At 39.2% G+C, this 21,576-nt stretch overlaps 3 protein-coding genes across 4 annotated transcripts in view; 2 read left to right on the top strand and 1 right to left on the bottom strand.

Moving 5' to 3' along the window:
• The first annotated feature begins 2,284 nt into the window (after positions 1–2,284).
• ccdc28a (coiled-coil domain containing 28A) lies at positions 2,285–6,331 on the top strand. Its single transcript, XM_063467454.1, has 5 exons — positions 2,285–2,856; positions 2,979–3,160; positions 3,295–3,449; positions 3,735–3,757; positions 3,854–6,331. Exons 1-5 carry the CDS (start codon positions 2,702–2,704, stop codon positions 3,906–3,908), a joined length of 570 nt encoding a protein of 189 aa, XP_063323524.1. The 5' UTR covers positions 2,285–2,701; the 3' UTR covers positions 3,909–6,331.
• Positions 6,332–6,657: 326 nt separating this feature from the next.
• Positions 6,658–18,307, top strand: LOC134620874 (epithelial cell-transforming sequence 2 oncogene-like). Its single transcript, XM_063467200.1, has 21 exons — positions 6,658–7,042; positions 8,926–9,038; positions 9,153–9,315; positions 9,404–9,659; positions 10,789–11,023; positions 11,479–11,566; positions 11,711–11,876; positions 12,093–12,221; positions 12,320–12,412; positions 12,535–12,741; positions 12,981–13,084; positions 13,210–13,350; positions 13,431–13,517; positions 13,806–13,915; positions 14,714–14,861; positions 15,431–15,504; positions 15,599–15,755; positions 15,850–15,915; positions 16,083–16,171; positions 17,910–18,082; positions 18,174–18,307. Exons 1-21 carry the CDS (start codon positions 6,893–6,895, stop codon positions 18,305–18,307), a joined length of 2,883 nt encoding a protein of 960 aa, XP_063323270.1. The 5' UTR covers positions 6,658–6,892.
• Positions 18,308–20,297: 1,990 nt separating this feature from the next.
• The window catches only part of filip1l (filamin A interacting protein 1-like), an 89,448-nt gene continuing 88,169 nt past the window's right edge, over positions 20,298–21,576 (bottom strand). For both annotated transcript variants that reach the window (XM_063466604.1, XM_063466605.1), the window contains one exon: positions 20,298–21,093. In XM_063466604.1, coding sequence (XP_063322674.1) covers positions 20,875–21,093 — 219 coding nt within the window. In that variant the 3' untranslated portion in view covers positions 20,298–20,874. The remainder of the gene's footprint in view (positions 21,094–21,576) is intronic.

The raw sequence follows: 21,576 nt of genomic DNA, 5'->3' as shown, positions 1-21,576 counted from the left end.
TAGGAATAGGAATTAGGAATAGGAATTAGGAATAAGAGCGAGCGTGTAATTAAACGAGTTGTCATTCATTTACAATCCAATGCATATTCAAGCAGGCGTGCACACGAGAAAAGAATGAACTGGCTGTAACTAGTAGCTAGCTCTCCAAACAGCACCTACACTGCAATTACTGATAAGAGATAGGTGCATGCGTGTGTGCATATATGTGTGTGTGTGGATCTGCTAAGTTAATGGCTGCGTGGACGCGACAGTCTAAATGTTTTCATCTGTAACGTTTTATCCCGGTTCAACTCACTCTGCCACTGTCACGCAGTAAACACACACTCGAGCAGCGAGGATGGAGGGAATGGGAAGAGGGAGAGAGAGAAAATTACCCGCCAGCTCAAGTTCATTTTCCACGCCAGGTAGTTTTCCAGAATTCTGAGAATTTTGTTCCACTTTTTTTGATTATCGATCGCTGTGAAAAAACAATTATGAGGAAAGCTGATGTTGGAACTGGAACTAATGGAGAGGAGCTGGAAGGATTGAGCAGACTTAAAACAGCGCACTGGGCCTTTCCATGGTGCAATTGAGCTACAGTTTTAAATATAATAAATCTAGTTAATGTGTGTGAATGGAATATTAGCGTCAGCGAGGTTGATCTACAGCCTGTGTTTGCATCAACGCATCTACGGTGCGTCATTTCCTGAGCTTTAAATCAAGAGGGTCAAGATCAGAAAAACATCTGCGGGTCGCCTGATGTGTCACACAGAATTCAGCCCCAGTCGTTTAACAGGGTGAAAAACACAGCTTTTAAGAGTATATAACAGTCTGATATTTCAAATATCCTCATTGGGTCAGACTTTTAACTTGTCCCCTTTGGCAGGAAGTTAGGGTTTTTAGATGCAAACTGAAATTCATTTTCTAATTCACATTAAGCATTTATCTGTTGTTGTTTTTTTCCCTCTTCCTGAATTACCTTTTTTTCCTCTATCTCTCTCTACTGAGTAACACAAAGGCCAACTCGTCAATACAAGTGAGGGACAGCAATGCAATCGTAAATGCCGAAAATCAGAAGAATTTGTTGGGTTTTTTTCTTCATTATGTGCCAGTAAAAGTGAATAAAATCAGCTATTAATGAAGCTATTCAAGACTAGGACTGGAGTAGCATTGCATACACACCCCTAAACACACACACACTCGGATGCTCACTGAGTGCAAAATATTTGGCGTTGCCAATAAAAAGTTGAATAGTCTGTCTGGAATTCAGTTAAGCAGCGTTTTTTAATTTCGTTTATATTTATGAAAATATGCACAATTAAAGTGTACAAAGAGCCTCTTTTCATTATGTTTATCAGCAAAGAATTCCTAATTAAGAAAAGGGGAGAGGCAGGGCATCATTATTAGGTGTTCACCTATCGCTCTCTTGTGGTTGCTTCACGCAACTACACCGGAGTCAAAGTAGAGGAGATGTTGCTTGGTGATGTTCCTCTGTTAGCTCCAGAGTTACTATAAAAACAGACAACTTTTTAAAAGCAGTTGACTCGCAGTCTTGTAGACATCTTGTCTTCTCGATAATCATGTCCATCAATGCCTCATCAGAGAAGCTTTAATATATTTTTTGTTTTTACCAAACTAACAGATACTAAAATTAACTATATTTCCTCTATATTTTTTACTTTATTTTAGTTAGCGTTCCAACCTCACCAAATCAGTTCAATTATTTTTTCCTTTTTTGTAGTCTAGTTTAGTTTTAAACTGCCTATAATACCCAAAATTAAGTCACTCAAACGAAATTAATAACCGAGTCTGCAGAGTTATACTTAAAATAATTACATAAAATGTGCTTAATATAAAAAAATAACAAGAAAGAAAGAAGAAATTCCTCTTTCTGAATGCATAAAAACAAGCATTCACATATAAAACTTCACAAATAACAACTAAAATAAATGTTCTAAATTAATAAAGTACATTTAAAATGAAATTAATTTTAAGAATGATATTAAATGTCTTGTAAATATTCAAGGAACAAATAGTACTAAAATCGGTGAGAGCATATCAAACTATAATGGAATGCAGGCCTGGTGGCCTCAGGAGGACTCTACAGAGAAGGTCAAAAAATTCATTTTATTCGAAAATAAGTATATTTGTGCTTTTATAAAGCTTCACTCGTATTTGATTGGCACCACGCTGTTGTGTAACACGATTTAGCATGTTTTACTTAGTAATTTGACTGTGGATAGTGGCCGTGAAGCGTTATGGTTTGGAATTCGGCCCCGATCTGCTCCGTTGCGTCCTACCAAAACAGGAAGTTTTCAAGAGTTTGGACCTGCAAGCTAGCCACGTAGCCTGCGGGGTACATTCGGAAATTACTATGAATTTTCAAATGTTTTAATCTAGTGGACAACCTGTCACGAACAGAAGTAACGTATAGCTTTCTCAGCTGCTACTGGGAGTAAATATATCTATCGGCTTATGTTTGTGCTGTGTGGCTTAAACGCTGTGTCAGAAGTTTGAAGGTTAGCCGAGTAGCTAGCTCCTGAGCTAGCGTTAGCTTAGTCACGAAAGCCATCAGTTTGTACGGAGCCTGCCTGCCCTGTCAGGCTGATTCTGTACGGTTAGCCACAGGGCTGGGCTTTGATTTACAGTCCAACCTGTCAGCTTTTCGTCTTTTACCTATCCAGTCCGGGCAGCTCACCAAGTGGCACCGTAACATGAAGTTATGGAGGAGCGGAAGCTAAAACGAAAGAATCCCAGGACTTCCACCAGCGCGGCGCCTCCGTCCGGTGGCTCTGGCCGGAAGAATAGCGCTTCCACTGGAGGACGGCACCTTGGCTACACGGGGACTCACTCCAGCCAAAAGAACAAGAGCAGGAGGTAGTAACAGTGTAGTTACAATGATTTAACATCTCAATATTTTTCAGTTTTACCCAGCATTAACCGAACTGGGGTTGTTGACTTGTATTCACTCTGCCTGTATTTGCTTCTGCCTGTTTTAGGGGAGTGAAAGATAAACCCAGGTATCAGCAGGGTTTGGGTGGTAAAGCTAGTCAGAACCAGGGCCAGGCAACACCGATCGTCCAGCACTCTTTTCTCACAGATGTTTCAGATGTACAGGAGATGGAGAATGGCCTGCTCAGTCTCCTCAACGACTTCCACTCAGGGAAACTACAGGCATTTGGTAATTCACACTAAAAACAGGAACCTTTTACCAGAGCACACACTGACTTTCATATATCCAGTAATAGAAATTATCCTATACACTTAGAGAGAGATATGATAGATACGGATAACTGAGGACTGCTTTTGTCTTAGGCAATGAGTGCTCTATTGACCAAATGGAACATGTGAGAGAGATGCAGGAGAAGCTGGCACGCTTGCACTTTGACCTCTACGGTGAGGTGGATGAAATGCCCGAGGATCAGAGGAAAACAGCCTGCGACACCAACATGGACAAGTTGCTCCTTAATGTAAGGCCACCGTAACATAACTCATAAAATATTCTTTTCATAGCCCGTGGCATGCCGCCTGACAGTTTAACAGTGTTGCCGAATAATCCGTTCACTGATGTCATGTAACTACTCAGTATCCCCGTGAGGATTTAGCTGCTTATCCTCCGGCAAGTGTTAAACTCTTAAAGAGTTTAGTCAGCTGGCTTCATGCTGAACAGGATAAAGTCTGGAATGTCATTCTGTAATCATTTTTTTTTTTTTGCATTTGTAGTGAAGTAAAAAATGTTATTTTTTTCTCCACAGCTGGAGGAGCTGAGTTCTTCCATGTATCCTTTTGTCTTAGCCCTTAATAAGTTTGAAATAAGCTCACGCTTGTTTAACAGCTGCTGTAACTTTTGTATTTCTTGACATCGCTTCTCCAGTCAGAAACTGAATCTAGCCGACACACAAGAGATCCCGAGGACTGCGAGCGTGTGACTTCCGTCGTCCCAACATTTCTCAATCAAATTTGAGCCGACTATTTCATTTATAGTACCTATGGGGGTCTGTAAGTATGGGGGGTTGAAACTGCCATAATCAATAAATGCAAAATAGCTATATATATGCAATTAAATGAACCAAAATATAGTTAAAAATAATAATAATAACAATAATAATAAATTGACCATATATGGCACATTTGCTTTAAGTTGCTTTTGTACTTATTTACCTTTATATTAATTTTAACTTGCTGACTTACACATTTGAAAGTTTTTACTCACTCATTTCCTCAAACATTTCTTTATGCATTTTTCTGTCACATATTGTGGCTGCCTTTAGCTAAAAGTCTGCACAATGAAGCAGAAATGCATAAACAAATGGGGAAAAAAACCAAAAAAAAGTAAGTCTGCGGCTAAAAAAATTGAATATGCATATATATACATAAATTATTAAGCATCCAGACTTCTTTACTAAGTAAATGCAGAAGCAATTTAAAACAAATATCTAATTTAACATTTAATAAATAAATAAAATTTCAACAATGAAAGTAGTTTCTATATTTTTTCAATCTTTTTTGTACATTTAATGGCATATAATTCTTTTTTAAACAAATCATTAATTTATTTTTGATTTAGGTAGTTTCTATCCTTCATATATAAGGTGTCAGCAGTGTTGATTGTATGTATTGCAATGGAAATGGCAACAAAGCTATTCACCAGCGTTCCCTGTTTGTACAGGGGGAGGGATGTATTGTAAGATAATTTAATAGGGATGCACCACATTACACCCCCCCCCCTTCTTTTTTTTTAAACAATAGCTAATATTGAATGGAAACCTCTCTGGTCTGATCTTACTAAGACAGCAGGATGTTAACTTACCTGAGCCGTGGCTGCATCCAAGGGAGGTTTGTGTTCTCTGAGATCTTTAGCTAATGTGCAGTATACTGTATTTTCTATATCGGCTTTGGTGCATCCCTGTATTGTTTAAAGCCAAGCCGTAGTGCGTTCACTCATTTCCAAGCAGTTTAGATTTGCAATACATTGCTAACCAAAGTGATACCATTCACCTGAAAGTGAAATGATTGTAAACTTGCTCCTTTGACATTAATCAGACGTTGTATGTAGATCACTTGTGTTGCACTGATCTCCTCACAGTAAGAAACAGAGCTGGACTTTTCAAAGTCTAGGCATTAGTTTCTAATTGTTTCTCAGTATTAGAGCTTTAAACAACAGCATAGATTTAGAAATTCTTTAAACCAGCCAAAAATAACATAAGGACCCGGTGAGTACTGAGAATAGAGCAGTATGTTAATTCCAGTTTGCGATTTTTGCTTATGATTTTTGCTGAGTGGACTTGGTCCATTTCAGCATATTTGCACATACCCATGCGACACACAGCATGCACTGCACACGTTATCACTGGTGTGTTGTTTTGACGCTGGAGAAGACTAAACAGTCCAAATGTTGTCATCACAAACAAGCCTTAATTTAATCATTTAATCATTTTTTGCCTTATTGGTTCTAAACTTTAAGTGACTTTAGGTTTGGATTCAGAGTTTTGATAAGATCATTTGATGCTGCTTTGATTGTAAATCCTTTTTTCTTTTTTTTTTCTTGGACACTGTATTTTAACCTATGTTTTTGGGGTGTTTAACCTGTTTGGTTTTTTTCTCAATAAAGTTCTCTGTCTGAATTTCTTGGTTGCAGCTGTAAACTAAGATAATAGAGAAGTGAGTAAATAGGGTCATAACAGTACCTGGATTGGGGGAGGCGGAATTGATAGTTTTCCATTGTGCTCTTTTTCTATCCGGGTCTGCTTTTACTGTATTGGGAGTATGTTTGGGATCATTGGGATCATCTCCATGGAGGTACTTTTCTGCATTCAGCTCAAACCATGACCGAGCCTCCACCGTGCTTTACAGTTGGCTGTAGACACTCACTGTTGTACCTCTCTCTTGACCTTTAATGGATGTAGATTGGGGGTGGAGGGTAACTGAGCAACTCTACCTCTGTTTATATGATGAACAGAAATATTAATATTTCCATCAAGTGAGAAAGCAACTCAACAATGTTTGGTAAAACCATAATTAAATTTTTGTCCTTTCGACGGGCAAAGGCTCTTCAGTGTTTGGAGACCATGTTAATAATGTATGCTTCATTATTAAGCTTTATCGTCACTGCAGTATTAGAAAGCGAAATGTATTTTCTTTGTAGTTTCATTTGCCATCCTAGAGCCTAGTTTTCATCACGTGGCAGTTGTGGTCCATTGACTGAAGAAGCTGTCCATATTAAAAACAATAAATAATGTGTTAATGAATACAATTTGTCTTTATTTGAAAGATTAAAAATATTTTAACAGACCGTTTGTTAGGTGATGTGCCACTTGTACAGGTTTCTAAGGGAATACTCTTTGATCCTCCAAGCATTAAAGTCTGAACCATGAATTAATTGCCAGAAAATGGAGTATTTATTGAAGCATCTGACAATTAAAAAAAAACACGAAATAATGATAATTACATTTCCATATATGTATAATTTGTATAATATTTTTTCCAGACATTTTTTTGTTCCTTAAAAATGTATTGTGCAATCCTATGTTGGTTTTTCAGGGGGATATAGGGGGTCACATTTATGATGTACAGCTCTTAAAAAAACATGTATCAAATATGGCACACTAAGCCTTAAGTGGTTAAGTATAAAGTTTGTGTAGCGTTTGATGCTTTCATTTGTGATTGCTTACATGTGAACCCTGCGTGTTGAATTATTAGTGTGCAGGAGGCATGGGAACGTGCTGTGTGCAGGAATGCAGGAATCCTTTTGTTGATGCGTCTCTAAGGTGACTGACTGCACAGAACAGCACAAGGGGCGGCCTGGCAAGCGGACACTTGGCTTAAAGACATCAATCTGGAAATAAATCGATCGGACTTTAAGTGAAGCGGAACTCAAGGTGCTTCCTCAAAGGTGTTTAAACCGTCTGTGCACATGGAGGCGAGCCTGACATCAGCCCCTCACTCGGTGAAGCGGTGGCAGCTGAGCGGGACGGACTATGAGCCGCAGCAGGCCGGCACCCTGCTGTCCGACACCCGCTTCAGCAGCTGGACTCCCCTGAACAACAAGCGGATCAACCTGCAGGTCAGAAATACTACGTGCGCCTTGGTAAACCCCCTGCAGATAAACTTTGTGATATTCTATTAGCAACAACATGTCACTGAAACCAGAGTTAATGCATTTCAGGACAGTGCAGGGCTTTATGAAGGCTACTGAATTCCTAATTTTGAAACTCCACTCCAACCGGTTATGTTGCGGATCAAATTGACACATTTCAAAGTAAAATAATCTACAAAAATAAATAAATAATTAAAAGTATTTTTTTTTAAATATGAAGCTTCTTCTGCTTGACTTAATAAGTTGCAATCAATATATATGTTTGTAATACAAAAAAAAAGAAGAAAGAAACAGTCATGAAAAGTGAATTTTACGTGTAGGTATTTCCAGTGTACAATAAAATGTTTTAATATACATTTTTTTGTGAAAAACGAGCGAATATGTCCTTATTGAACCATGATCTGTGAGAGGTAAAGAACACAGGTGGACCAAATATTGATTGAAATAGTTAGTAATGGAGTTAATAATGAGATATAAACAATGTTTATTGGAATTTATTGCTTTCTTGGATTGGATTGGATTGGATTGCCCTGGATAACTAAACATGCCCGAGGTCAAATTGACCCAGGAGCATCATTACTGTATCTGAGAAACTGAAGGGTTAAAAAAATAAGCATGAAACATAAAAAAAACCAGGGTGAAGTTAAATCACTTCTTTTAACACAGCAAAATAAGTTTATTCTTAGAGATATGTTTATTAAATAAGGTAAACTGATTGTTTTTCCAATGGAGCCAGCATTTCTGTGTACATTGGTAGCTTGAGTATTTGACCATTAGAAGAAACTAATGCAATTCGAGGCCATACCTTGTATTTACTGCCCACACCTCTTATATAAAACCATCAGGAGAATTCTACTTTCATTACGTTTGTTTGCAAGAAATGTAATGAAAAGTAGCACCTAATATTTATCTTAGTTTATTTGAAATACTTGTGTATTTTGTCAAAATCATTTCATTTTCTTCCAAACTAGTTGAAAGGATCTGCTTTGCTCTGTGCCTTCAAAATACATTTAACTCTGACGCTTTTGAAATTCACAATAATATTCTGTTTGTAAAGCAGAATCGTTACTGTGAATAAAGTTTAAAATATGTTTACTTATAAGCTTAAAAAAGCCCCATGACATATAAAGTCTAAAGTCTCAAGCCATCCCTCATTTCTTCATTGAGGGAAAATGGGAAACAGATGTAGCGATTTACTGAAACGTGCAAACTTACATGGAAATACAGTATATAACGCAAAAAAAGTTTTTACAATTCTAACAAGCTTGATATTTGGTGTGACCATCTTTATTTTTCAGCACTGTCTGAACTCTCTTAGGCAGCTTTCTTGTCATGTCTTTAAGTAGTCTTCAGGAATAGTTCTAGTAATAGGCTTCTTGAAGGACATTCAAAGCTCTTCTTTGGATGTTTCTGCCTTTTGGTCTGTTTTGTTCTGGAATTTTTTTGTAGATTTAATTAAAGTTATGAGAACAAAGTAGCAAAGTGCATAAAGATACAATTTAAAAGTGTTTTTTTTGCTAAGTTGGTTATGTGTAGACACAACACTTGTTCATCCCTTAAGTTAGGTGCCTTTTATATACTTGAATTTAGGTCAGTATTAAGTGGTTTAACAAGCAAAAAGCATTCCTCTGAAAATGGTCAGGTACAAGGACTGGTCTGAAAATGAGTGAAAAAGCAGTCAATGTCCAATAAAACTTTGAAAGACATGCAGAAAGCCAAGAGCACTTTAAAAAGTTACAAGAAATTCTGGCTAATTGGAAGCAAAATATTAAGAAATGAGAGGTGGCTTGAGACTTTTGCACGCACTGAATGTGTCTATGTTGGTATCCTTTTTCCATTTTCCATACCAGTTATTTGAGGAGAGAGTGAATCTTGTGCTGCGCTGGTTTGATCTGTGGACGGACAGACAGAGGAAACACCTGCTGCACTCTCTGCTCACTCGTTGCACCAAGTCACAGCTCAAGTAAAGTGGATTGTACACTTTTGTGTCCTAACCATTAATCTCAGCCTGAAACTGTAACTAGTAAAGTGTACACAGGTGCACAGTTCAAACTGGAAACCTCTGTAACCTGAGCAGGTACTGCCAGGATTTGCTGATTGAGACGGTTCCGGTCACTAAAGTGGACCTTACGTCGGTGCTGCCTCGGTTTCTCTCCCTGTATGTGATGTCATTTCTGTCCCCACGTGACCTTTGCAAAGCTGCCCAAGTCAGCTGGCACTGGAGGGTTCTAGCTGAGCAGGTGAGAAGCCCTGAAGAGATCTGAAATGTATTCATACATCATTAATTGGGGTTTTATGAAACAAGTTAAATCCTCTTCTTCTTTCTAGGACTGTCTGTGGGCGGGCCGGTGCATCAGACGAGGCTGGTTCCTTCCTTACACTCCTGGAGAAAAAGAGTTTGGTGCATGGAAAAGTCACTATGTCTCCTGCCTCTCCACACTTGACTGGCTCACTCCACGGGAGGCAGCAGAGATGTATGGGACCCTTAACCAGGAAAACACAGGAATAACAGAGGAAGAGGAAGAGAGGAGGAGGGAGAAGAGGATCAGGCAGCAAATCAAAGAAAAGCTTCGAGAGGAGAAGAGTGAGTGGAAAAGAAAAAACAGAAAAATGACAGGGTGTAGAAACTATAACAACACATTTTTGAGGTGGTAAAATCTGGGTCTGTGTCGTGGGGGCAGTATTCTAAGTAGAAAAAGCCACACCTCCCTCTCCCCGGCTACCTCCACAAGTTGTTCTTGGAGGATACCAAGGCAAGTCAGCTGATATATTGTCTTCAGTGTGTCCTCTTACCTGGCGGGTGATCATTGTACCACGACGCACTTGCCTATCAACTTTGGTGGTGGTTGGGCGTTAGCCCATGGGGCCTGGCCTTCTGTGGGCCCACCACCTGCGCTAGGCACTGTAGGGTTCTGGTGAGATGTGAGTTGGGCAGCAGTTGTGGGCAGAGATCCTGACGGTCTGATTCCTGACTAGTGAAAACAGCTCCTGGGACAATTCCTTTATAACTTTTTATAAATGTCATTACAAGCTTTGTGGGACTGAAAACAAATGTAGAGACAAATCGAAAGGTTTCCTGTGTCAAACGTGTTGTATTTTTTATATAAAGGAGTTCAAATCAGAATTGTGGATGTTCTGGACTCAGACTGCAGGGAGAGCATTTATGTCACTATTTCTAACTCCCTTCATGCGTCTCATAATTCAGTGAGATGTGCCTGAATGGTTATCATCCATTTATAGGTTTATTTGGTTAATTCGAATACAGTTGGTTTGTTACTAGTAAGCGAATGGTAGTGTTTACTCAATCTTTTATTCTGTGTTTTGTCCTGTCTATGATCTCTGTTACGTTTCTCTTTCCCCTTCACCCTCTAATGCGTAATGGTAGATGACTGCCCCTCCCTGGGTCTGTTGGAGGGAGGGAGTTCTTCATTCCCACCATCTCAAAGTGGGTCATTTTGGTTTTACTGTAGGGTTTTTACCTTTCAGTACAAAGCACTTTAAAGCGACTTATCTTATGATTTGGTGTTAAATACATAAACCTGAACTGAATGAATGTTATTGAATGTGTTTAATGAATGTAATTAATATATTTTATTGATTATCAAACAGTTCATCTTTGCCTTTCCAACTCATTGCTAAGCACAAAAAGCTCCTGATTAGTGAAAACTCGCCCTTACTGGCAGATGCATGTACTGTATCTGTGATATCTGTAGGACTATCTGTGAGTGCCAGGAGACCCTGGGGCAGCTACACAAAGCCAGAAATAGCCAGAGGTGGAGGTACCCAGAAAGGGAGACCCGAGTCTGGCCTAACATTCATCTCTCAGCCCTCCCTCTCCTGGCCTCCAAGGAGCGTTGGCTCTTCCAGCCACTCTCTCAGCCTGGAAAGAGGACAGCCCACAAGTGCACTTCAGACCTGGGAGAGAGTCCAGGCCTCCAGCATTAGCAGGTGATTGTCTAACCACATATTAGATCAACCTCACTTAGCTTCAACCACAGTTAGTGGACTCTGCATTTTGAATCTTCAACATTACCCACTGTACCATTGTTATAAAGGGGAAATTTATCCCTGGAGACCAAAGCCATATTTGTAGCATCCTGTATAAGTGTTTATTTCTGTTGTTTAGTTTGACATTTTACAATGGCGTCTATTGGGAGTGACTCATTTTTGTAGCCAGCTTTGAGCGGCACTTCTTCGTGTTTCGGCTCTGGAGGTTTCAAAGTCTATTTTGAATCGATTGAAGTGTACAAAATACTTTATATACACTGAATAACTTATCTGTGAGCACATGTGAAAACATCTGTATAATATAATGTCACAGTGTGCTGAAAGCAACATGCATTTTCATCTTTCAGCGAAACACTGATCAAAACCCGAGGTGCGCTGTCGTCTTTTATCTACAGACCTGCACAGCCTCACACAGTCTCTCCCCTTCACCTATCCGCTCCTGCCCTGCTACTGCTCATCTCCAACAGAATTCCTGCGTATGAGGTGAATCCACATCATCATTTATTTATTTTTTTTTTTTTTTCCTGAAACAGAGCAGACATAAAACATTCCCGCGAGTGCAGAAATAAAATCACAATGGGAAGATGAATAAATAACATTCCTCCCCGTCCGCTCTTTTTAATCTAGCTGGTGTTGAGCGGAGTGAAGCCCGGTGCGATTGCGGTTCTCTATGACCATAGAGGGACTCTCTCATCTCTGCTAACCCAGGTGGAGAGGGCTATTTCTGGGAAGCCAGCTCAGAGGATTGGCCTGCTAGCTTGCGGAGGAACACAGGAAATTCACCTGCTTCACAGTGAGACTCAATCAAAATGAGTAAATTCATGTGCACACACTGCAGGAGTTTGTTCTGGACTAACTGGACTAAAGTCCTGTGCTGACATTTTGAAAACATTTTAACAAAGTGGTACTTGCCATTTTAATCCATTGACCAAAACTTAGCCCAAGAGATATTACTTCTCTATTACACTATTTTGCTGACCTACTATGTAATTCTGCCCTGACTTTTCAGACTCTAGCCTATCAGAGAAGACTCTACTGACTCCTGATCATAGGGAATTCTGGGAAAAACTGTGTGGCATGGTGGCTCCAACTGAGGAAGGAGGAGGGATTGACATATTCTGCCCGCTGGCTGCATCTGGTAGCAGATGTTACAACACACACACTCTTCCCTCTAATCAGCATTTTCTCATTAACTTCAGCTCCCTCCTGCTTCGCCTCCTGTTTTCTCTTCTGCAGCATCAGGAGTGACTCTCCTCCAGAATCTCTCCACTCTGACTGGTCTGGAGGTTCGGGCACCGGTGGGTGTGGCCACCGGGAATTTCCAGAACAGTGCGTAACCCCTTAAACTTTGACCCTAAGCATACGAATATTCCCCTCCCCTGTCATTGTTTCGTAGACTACAGTATCCCTCACAGTGTGTGTTTCTTTAAACATGCTTCATCTTCTCCCAGTCCTCAGCGAGTGGTCTGACGGCAGTGTGCCTACTGGCCTCTCAGAGCACCAGCCAGCACTCCCGGCCCTGCAGTATGTGTGTGAGGCTGTACTGCAGGGCTGGTGCACACAGGCTCATTGGATGGAGGAGGCTCTGGTAGAGCTGAGGAGCACCTTAGGGCTACAGCTACAGTGGACCAGCCTCCAGGCCAGGGGCCGAGCTCTGGGTGAGTTTCATGTACGTGTTGATTTGTGTCGTGGTGTAGAGGTAGAGCAGATCGTCTGCTAATTAGAAGTGCATTGGATCTTTGGCCAAGATGCTGAACCCCTGGTTAAAAGGATTTAACTGTAGAGAAAAGCATTTGTATGAATAAGGTGTTGTATGAATAAGAAACTTCTTTGAGTGCTAAATATAAATAGAAAAGTACTATATAAGCAGCATTCTGGTTAAATTCTATTTTTCTAGGCTATTTTCTGTGGGAGAGAATCCGCCTTGATGAGATTTGTGTGTCCAGAGATCTCAGCGAGGCTCTGATCGAAGGACTCACTGCTCTGACCAGAGAGGAGGAGGTGGGAATTACTGTAGAGCAGTTTGTGTAATGCACAAGTTTAACAGAAAAAGAAAAAAGTAATCGGACATAACTCACATAAGAGTGTTTGTGTGTGTGTGTTTTAACCTTCTCTTACACCTTCAGACCCGACCTGTGGAGTTTCTTTCCATCTTTCTGAAAAACTGGAATGAAGAGAAGAAGGGACAAGAGGGTAATGGACAGGACAGCAGTGGATCTGATGGTGGTTCACAGACATGCTTCAACGTGATACCTGATCTACCACAGGTGTGTCTGCTTTAAACTGCCCTTTGTAGTGGAAACTCAAGGAGAACAATTAATTCATCTTTTCTTTCTTTTGGTTTTAGATGGTTCTGGATTGGAGAGGTGCAGCTGCGAGAGAGCTGCACCACAGCGAGTGTCTTTATCTTGGAAAGCTGAGCGCTGTGCTGAAGGTATACTTTAGTTTTGTTTTTTTTATCTGCAAGTGCCAGACCTTAACAATCAGTGGTAAAACAATATTCCTTCAGAACTAAAACATATATATACATCTGTCTAAGCAAGTCCAGAATACAGGTATCGATTATTTAATATATGCAAACCACACAAGTTGAATTTTAAGGGCAACCCTGCAAGTCCATTTTTGTCCATTTTGACACTTACAGTGTTTATGTTGACATCAGAGAGAAGAAAGCTTTCAGTATTTAGAAATATTCATTTGATATGTGTCGTCTGCGCTGAAGGTGTACAAGGAGCCTCTCACAGCAGCTCTGAACTCCAACAGAGCCATTCTGAGCTATGCTGACATCCATGTTGTCCTCAGTCCTGTTGCACAAATACTGGAGCTCAACAGGTACAAACAAATACACACACACACACACACGTAGATATTTATATATATATATATATATATATACATGTAGCTGTTCCGAATGAGAGAAACATCAGGAAGAAGGAACACGAGAATCTCGAGAAATACCAAGGGCTCAGAGAAGAGCTCAAGAAGATGTGGAGGGTGAAGGTAACAGTGGTCCCAGTGGTAATCGGAGCACTATGTGCGGTGACTCCCCTGTTGCCAAAGTGCTTGCTCATAGGGGGTCATATAATTGTGCCTTGAGGTGATTGTTGTTGCGATTTGGTGCCATATAAATAAAATAGAATTTAATTGAATATGTAAGGTGACTTCAAAACAAGCCAAATCTCCACAAAACACTTGCTCCAGGTCATAGGTGGAAACAGTATCCACCTGACCTGGAGCAAGAGTCAAAAGACAAAGTAAACTGTCTCCAAACATCAGTTAGGTCCCGGACGAGCCCCTAATTGCCGGCCAGTGACAAGGATGTGAGACCAAGCAGGGTGTGTTGCCAATCATTATTTTATTCACTAAATCAAATAAATAAATAAACATGTGATATGAGGAGATGTTAGGATAATGAATGCTCAAATGACTGAAATGTATGCGTGCTGGTATTGGCACTAGTGTGAAAAAACCAAAAAAACCCAAAACCTGGATGTGTCATTCCTCGAAGGGAGCGAGGGAAATGATGGCCTTCTCAGGCCACACAGGTGTAACACAGTCAACTTAACCACTCTTTAAGTTGTCTGTCTGTGTGGATATGACGCGGGAGACATGTTTGTGTGTACTTCACAGGGTGTTTCAGGCTGATTTACAGGTGCGGCTACAGCAGTGGGGTGCAGAGAAGTGTATTGGAGATGTTTTCGTGAAGTTCTGCTCAAAACTTAAAGTCTACACAAACTACCTCAACAACTACACCACTGCCATCCACACCATTGATAAGGTAAAGCCAGTGTCTTTTTAAACAAAGAACATTTGTTTAATCGTACATAACTTGAAATTTAGCAGAAATGACAATTAACAATCAATGCCATCATCATGTTGCATAGCAACCACCTACCAAAGGGCTAAAATAACCAATTTCTAGCATTTCTAGCACCTTTAACCTCTTATAAAAGCATTATATAAGCGTTTTCATTTCATGGCCAGCAGCACAAACAGGTCAAACATTACTGCAGTTTATAATAATTTTAATGGTACATAATGTATTCTTTGGGTTTCAGATTTGGCTAGCTGAACGTCTAGAGTGTGTGACATTGTAGATTTTACTCTAAAAGAAAATTTATTTTTTCTATTTATTTTGATTGAGGTTGAATTTTTTTTATTGAGTAATCTTCCCTTTACGAAAGCCATGCAAAGTGGCTCATACAGGTATGAATAAAGGATACGATTAAAACGAGTTTGTTCTGGTTTACGGAAGATGCAGTACACACTATTGTTCGGCTCTAATAGTTAAACACAAAAATATATTTGAATTTAATTGTGGTGTATCTGTACATGTATTTGCGTCAGTGCAGGGAGAGCAAGCCATCATTTCGAGCTTTCTTGAAGAGATCAGACAGAACACTTGCAACTCACATGCTGAGGTAAGAGCAGACACAAAGCTTTTATTTGCTATTATGCATACCTGCCCGCATGTATCAAACCACAGTGTTTCAAAGTACGTCTGTGTTTATGAAGCCTACAAGAGCTGCTGCTGTGTCCAGTGTGGAGGATGCAGGAGTATGTGACTCTGCTTCAAGCTCTGTCCTTGCACACACACCCCGGTCATCCTGACCACGCACATCTCCGCTCTGCCCTCAACACGCTGCTCCAGTTCAGAGAGTTCATACACAAGGTAACGTGTGAACAGAGAGCTATAAGCCATGTAAATGCCTCTGTTGTGGCTGTGCTGGCTCTCCTCTTATGCATATGTACTTTGTTGTGTTCAGTTAAAGCGCACCTCAGAGGCAGACAGACTGATAGAGGAAACGCAGCGACAGATTCAAGGCTGTCCGGTAAAAAATACAAAAAATACACATAGCTCTTCCTCTCTCTTCATGCCTCTAACGCTTTAATAATTTATCATATATGCTCAAAACCATATATTTATGTGTGTGTGTGTGTGTGTGTGTGTGTGTGTGTGTGTGTGTGTGTGTGTGTGTGTGTGTGTGTGTGTGTGTAGAAGCTCAGTGAAGACAACAGGCAACTAATAATGACTCAGGATGCTGCTCTGCACAGGAGCCCTGATGAGCAGATACCGGATTCTCTCAAGTAATAACACCAATTTTCTTTCAGACAGCAGATGTATGACTAATATTTTTACATTCTTCAATGTTCACGATGCTACGTGCTCAGATTCAGACTATTTTGTAGCCATGTGTATATTTGCAGTTTAATAATGTTCTTCTTTATGTAACTTTGCATGCGTATGTACTTTGTCTGTTTCATTCAAATGCTTAGTAACACTTTTTAATACGGCCCACAACTGAGGGTGTAATTCCTTTGTAATTAAATGGAATTTCAAATTTAAGCAGATTGTAAGTCATTTTAAGTAAGTATTTTAAGTATTGCATAACTTCATGTATTTACGGGAAAGAAAGAATAATTGCGTTGTAAGTAATTTTAAGTACTGTTTAATGTTTTGTTAATTTTGTGAAAAAACCCAACATCTCCCTGTTTTTCAAGCTAACTATGCTGCACTTTTCCGGGTGCGGGTTATATTATGTGGTGGCTTAATCTTGCCTAACTTCCAGGTATTTTACATGAAAGAAGACACTCCCTTTGAAAGTTATGTTTGAACAGTGATTGTGAAAGAGAAAAAAAAAGGTTATACTTGGCTCCATTATAAGATAAGATAAGATAAGATAAGATAAGAAGAACTTTATTTATGCCGAGGGAAATTCTTTTGTCATACACATGCTCAATGCAGCAAGTGATACAGAGAACAGAGGAATAAGATATACAATAAGAATAGTAGTATACAGTAATATACAGTAGGATAGTGCAAAATATAATATCAATTAACTCTAACGAAGTAACAATATAACTATATCCTGAAAAATAAATATCTTAGCTATCAGTGCAGGTGATTCTAAAAGTGACATAGTATTGTGCAATTGAATAAAAGAGAGTAGCAGCATATTATGGAGAGATGAAACAAACATTCGATGAAATACTGTTGGGTGATATTGCACGGTTTGAATGGGAACAGAATAACTTTGTTATTAATCCTCAGGAAGATCACCTACAGAGCGAGGAAGAATTGTATAGTCTTATTGTCACCGGTATGAAGGATTTTCTGTGGCGGTCAGTTCTGCATTTCGGAGCGATGAGTCTTTTGCTATGTGTGCTCCGATGGTCCATCATGGAGGCGTGCATGGGGTGGGAGGAATTGTCCATGATACAAAGAAGCTTTTTTAGCATTCTCCTCTCAGACACCAGGTTCTCCAGTCTGACACCCAGAACAGAACCAGCCTTTTTAATCAGCTTGTTCTGCCTGTTGGCATCAGTTGTCTTCATGCCACTGCCCCAGCACACCGCTGCAAAGAACACAGCGCTCTTATTATTATAAATTTTGATGCTTTACTTTTTATTGCTTTACCTTATGACATTTATATTGGTCAAATAAAAGAAATATTAGAATTAACTGAATTCAACTGAACAATAGAATGTCCATCAAGTACATCAACATAATGAATATTAAATAAAGAAAAAAATAAAGATGTAAAAACAAAAGACAAGATAAATACACTCCATAGTACGTCCTCTGAACTGAAAGTTGCAAGTTGGGAAGTAGTGTTTGTTTTTCTGCAAAATTGCCATGACATTGCACACTACCTGAAATTACTTGCACAGTACTTACATTTACTTACAGTACACAGTATAATTACATTTTAATTTGAGATAAAATACTTTGAAATTCCATTTTATTACAGGGGAATTACACCCTTAGTCGCAGGCCGTATTATAAAGTGCTACCAAATGTTTTTGAACTAATCCTTTGCCGTAGGACCTATGAGCACGTCTGTGATGTGGGCCTCTTCCTGTTCAACGATGCTTTGGTGTTGACTCGGCAAAATGTGCGGCACACACCTTTCACGCTGGCTCACCAGAGCACGCACACATTTCTGGCCTCTGTGGCTCTCACCAGCCTGTCTGTGAGAGAGATCAGGCACACACGCTGTGAGTTTTTCAGTGTTTGCTGACCTCTAGTGGGTAAAATAAGTACCTTTAATTCTAAAGCTTACAACTTTATTCATGTATTTCTCTGTAGATGTGAGCCATGCCTTTGTCCTCGAGGGTCCCTGCCACTCCTGGGTCTGTGCCACACAGAGAGGCGAAGAGAGACGGCACTTCCTGTCTGTGCTGCGTTCAGCTATAGGGTGTGCTTTGGCAGGACATCAGTGACAACGAGGTTTGGAAAAAGACTGTTTGACTGTTTTTATGTCAAAAGGTTTTTGGAAACTAAAATTTATGAAGGAAATTCTATTTTAATGTCGTAGTTAAGTGTAAATATGTAGACCATCTGCCAGTGTTTATATTTAATTGATGCTACTTTTACCGTGACTGTATTTCTGGAGCTGGATAGTTCTAAAATATGCAGTATTAGAAATCGCATATGTTTGCATTTATAAGATGAAAAATGCCTCAGTACACATTTCTACACATACTTACATCTTTACAACATCCTTATACTCCATTTAGCGATACAGTTATTCATTAGACATTAGACATTTTCACACAGTTTCACATGCTGCCTTGACCTTTTCTTAGCATTACCAAGCAGAGCTGTATGTTGAGTCAGATCAGACATTAAACAGACTTCATCCTGCCAGCTCCCAGGTTCAGAGTCTGTGTAATCTCTGACTGGGTGTGAGAAAAACACAGGTAACTGTCTGGAAAATGTAAAGTAGGCTGTTGCCTCAACTGATGTATTTCTGGTAGTTTTATATGATATGAGAAAGGTCTGATAAAGAACAGTGGTGCTCTAAGTCTTGGTTTTTGGTGTAATAAATGTAATACAGCATGAAAAAAACCACAGTCCAAAAGTTTCATTTTTTTCCCTTTCTTATGTTCCTAAAATTTCAAAACATGCAGAGTAACATGCAAAAAACTGATTTTGTTAATCAGTATTTCTTTATTTTGTATTAAATTCTGTATCAAAGATACATTTATTAATGGGGGAAACTGATAAATAGTCCTTTCTAGCACATCTGTAAATTATTAAACTTCCAATAAAAACTATAAGAAATCATCCACACAGCCTTAACGCAATAGGTTAAAGACAGAAAAGTTTATTTGCAATTTATGTTTCAGAAACTCTTGAATAAGCTTTTCTGGACGTTGTTTGTAGAAGACAACAGGTAAGATGACAAACAACGGAAACAGAGGCCGATATTAGCGACCTGCCATTATATTGTCTTCATTTATGGAAAATGGACCACTACTTGTGGAGCGCTTTTCTACTCTGTTTGAGCACTTATTTACTTATTTAAACACACGTTCATAGAGCATTCTGCAACTTTCCTGTTTGCAACACATTTTAAATGCTTCAAACAACAACCAGCCAATCCGAGCAGACAGTAAGGGAGTCGATCTTTAAGCAGTGTTATTATATTATCTTAGTAACCACTCAAATAATTACTCATAGGAAACGTTAGACAAATCTGTTTATGATTCATGTGTTTGAATGGAAAAAAAAATGTCGATCAATGTATCAGATTTGTAATATCACCTAATATCGGTATCAGTATCAGTCTTAAAAATTCTATATCAGTCGTGCTCTCATTGACAATACTGCAAAGTCTGGTTGTTCTTTCTAGTGTCCTTGCTTGGCTGTTTTTGTATGCAGCCAGTGTTCACAGTCTGCATCTTTTGCCACCTTTTCTGTACTGCGTCACAATTAATTAAACATAAGCCCCGCATTGTGCAAGCTGCTGAACGTCGACCAATTAATAATACAAAATTGCTATTTCCCAAAAATCTTCCACATCATTTCTTTAGATTTTTAAATTTTGACGTATGTATGTGTGTTACAATCTTCTCTGATCCACTCTTGTCTTGTAGTGAAATATCTATATGGTGTATGCAGTAACCCTGCATGGAAAAACTGTTGCTCCTGCAGCACAATGGATGTACTGAAGGTATCACGCAAAGCTGCTTTTGCAGTTTTGCGGGAGTTAAAATGACCATAGTAAGGCAACATTCAATTTCTTTTTCTAAGCTAGCTTTTATTAAGTATCCATATGATCTGGGCTTGTCGCACTGTAATGTTTACTGGCTTTGTCAGTTTCTCCTTTATGCTCTCAGTCGATAAGATTTTCTTTTTAGTCATATAGGAAACATTTCTCGAGTTCAAGGTATAAAAAGATTTTTATTGATAACCAAAAAACCCCAACAAATGTCACAATTTACACATAATCACTATGAATGAGCTGCATTACAACAGTTATATACCTACAGTATGTACATTATTGCCACTTAAAAAATACAAACATGTTCTATCCTGCGAAATAAATAAAAGGCTGTTTCATCATCTGCATCCGACAACAGATAAAAAGTCAGCAAAGAGGAACCAAAATAGTCACAATACAAATAATATTTCATTAAACAACATATAACACGCTTGCTGATCTAATGTTACGCTTCTTTTTTAAAAATTCTCAGTTCGATCACAGTGGCTTCCCCACATAAATCTGACAGAAAAAGTAATTTACTGATTTGTAATCAGTGAATAATTAAATGAATCCACATTTAATGTACTTCCTGTGACTTGTTAGTTTTTGCAATGCACACGCTGAACAGTTGCAGTTTTGCAGTCTTGAAAGCACCACAGATGAATCATGATGGATCTTCTCTTAAAGTCTTCATCAGTTTAAAATGATTGTTATTCTGTTTAATATATCAGCTAACTACGGGTATGTTTTTGGCGTCGACATACTGAAAGCTTTCCTCCTGAAGAGAAATGATCGATTTCACAGTCTCCGGTTTGCTAGATTTGGGTTGTTGTTGTGCGATGCAGCTGTGTGTGAGGCCTGCTCTTTCCCACCAGGTACATGAGTCTGTGGCGGCTGACTCTTGCACTGCAGTCCCAGGTTTCCTGCTGTGCTGTTTGTCCCTTTCTGGGAGCAGAAGCCCTTCGGTTTGGGGATTCTTGTCGGTCCTGGACGTCGGAATGCTTCTAGAGGTATCTGCTGAGGGAACAAAGACAGATTTTTAAAGTCTCCATTATGACTTTTAGCAATGACAATGAGGAAAGAAGTGAATATAGTAGAGGACTGCATGAAAAAGAGGTGTGTTTGAAGGCTTTACTTCTTTTCTGGCTGAACTGTGCCCATGAGCTCAGCAAAGACCGGCTGTAATACTCATAATAACCACTAGAGGATATCACATCACATTTTATAGACACACTGCCAAACTTTTGCTGCATGACTGCAGTATTTTGTGCTTGTAGCTTAAAAATATGGTAACTTGACATGAAATAGAGCAATTTTCAGTAAAGGAAAAGGTTTCTACTATTTTTAAAATGCATTAAACATCCTTTCAGCAATATCACAATATGTTTAATGATACATTTAGACAGTTTTGTGCAAACTTTAATACACATCAGTGCTTCTTCTGAAGAAAAGTAAAAGTATGGTGAAAGCTGTTAAGTCCAGCAGTTAATCAAATAAATG

This window comes from Pelmatolapia mariae, linkage group LG23 (assembly GCF_036321145.2).
Source record: "Pelmatolapia mariae isolate MD_Pm_ZW linkage group LG23, Pm_UMD_F_2, whole genome shotgun sequence".
NCBI classification, from domain to species: domain Eukaryota; kingdom Metazoa; phylum Chordata; class Actinopteri; order Cichliformes; family Cichlidae; genus Pelmatolapia; species Pelmatolapia mariae.
Note: the sequence above shows the minus strand (reverse complement) of the source record. Positions and strands in the feature narration are given on the sequence as shown.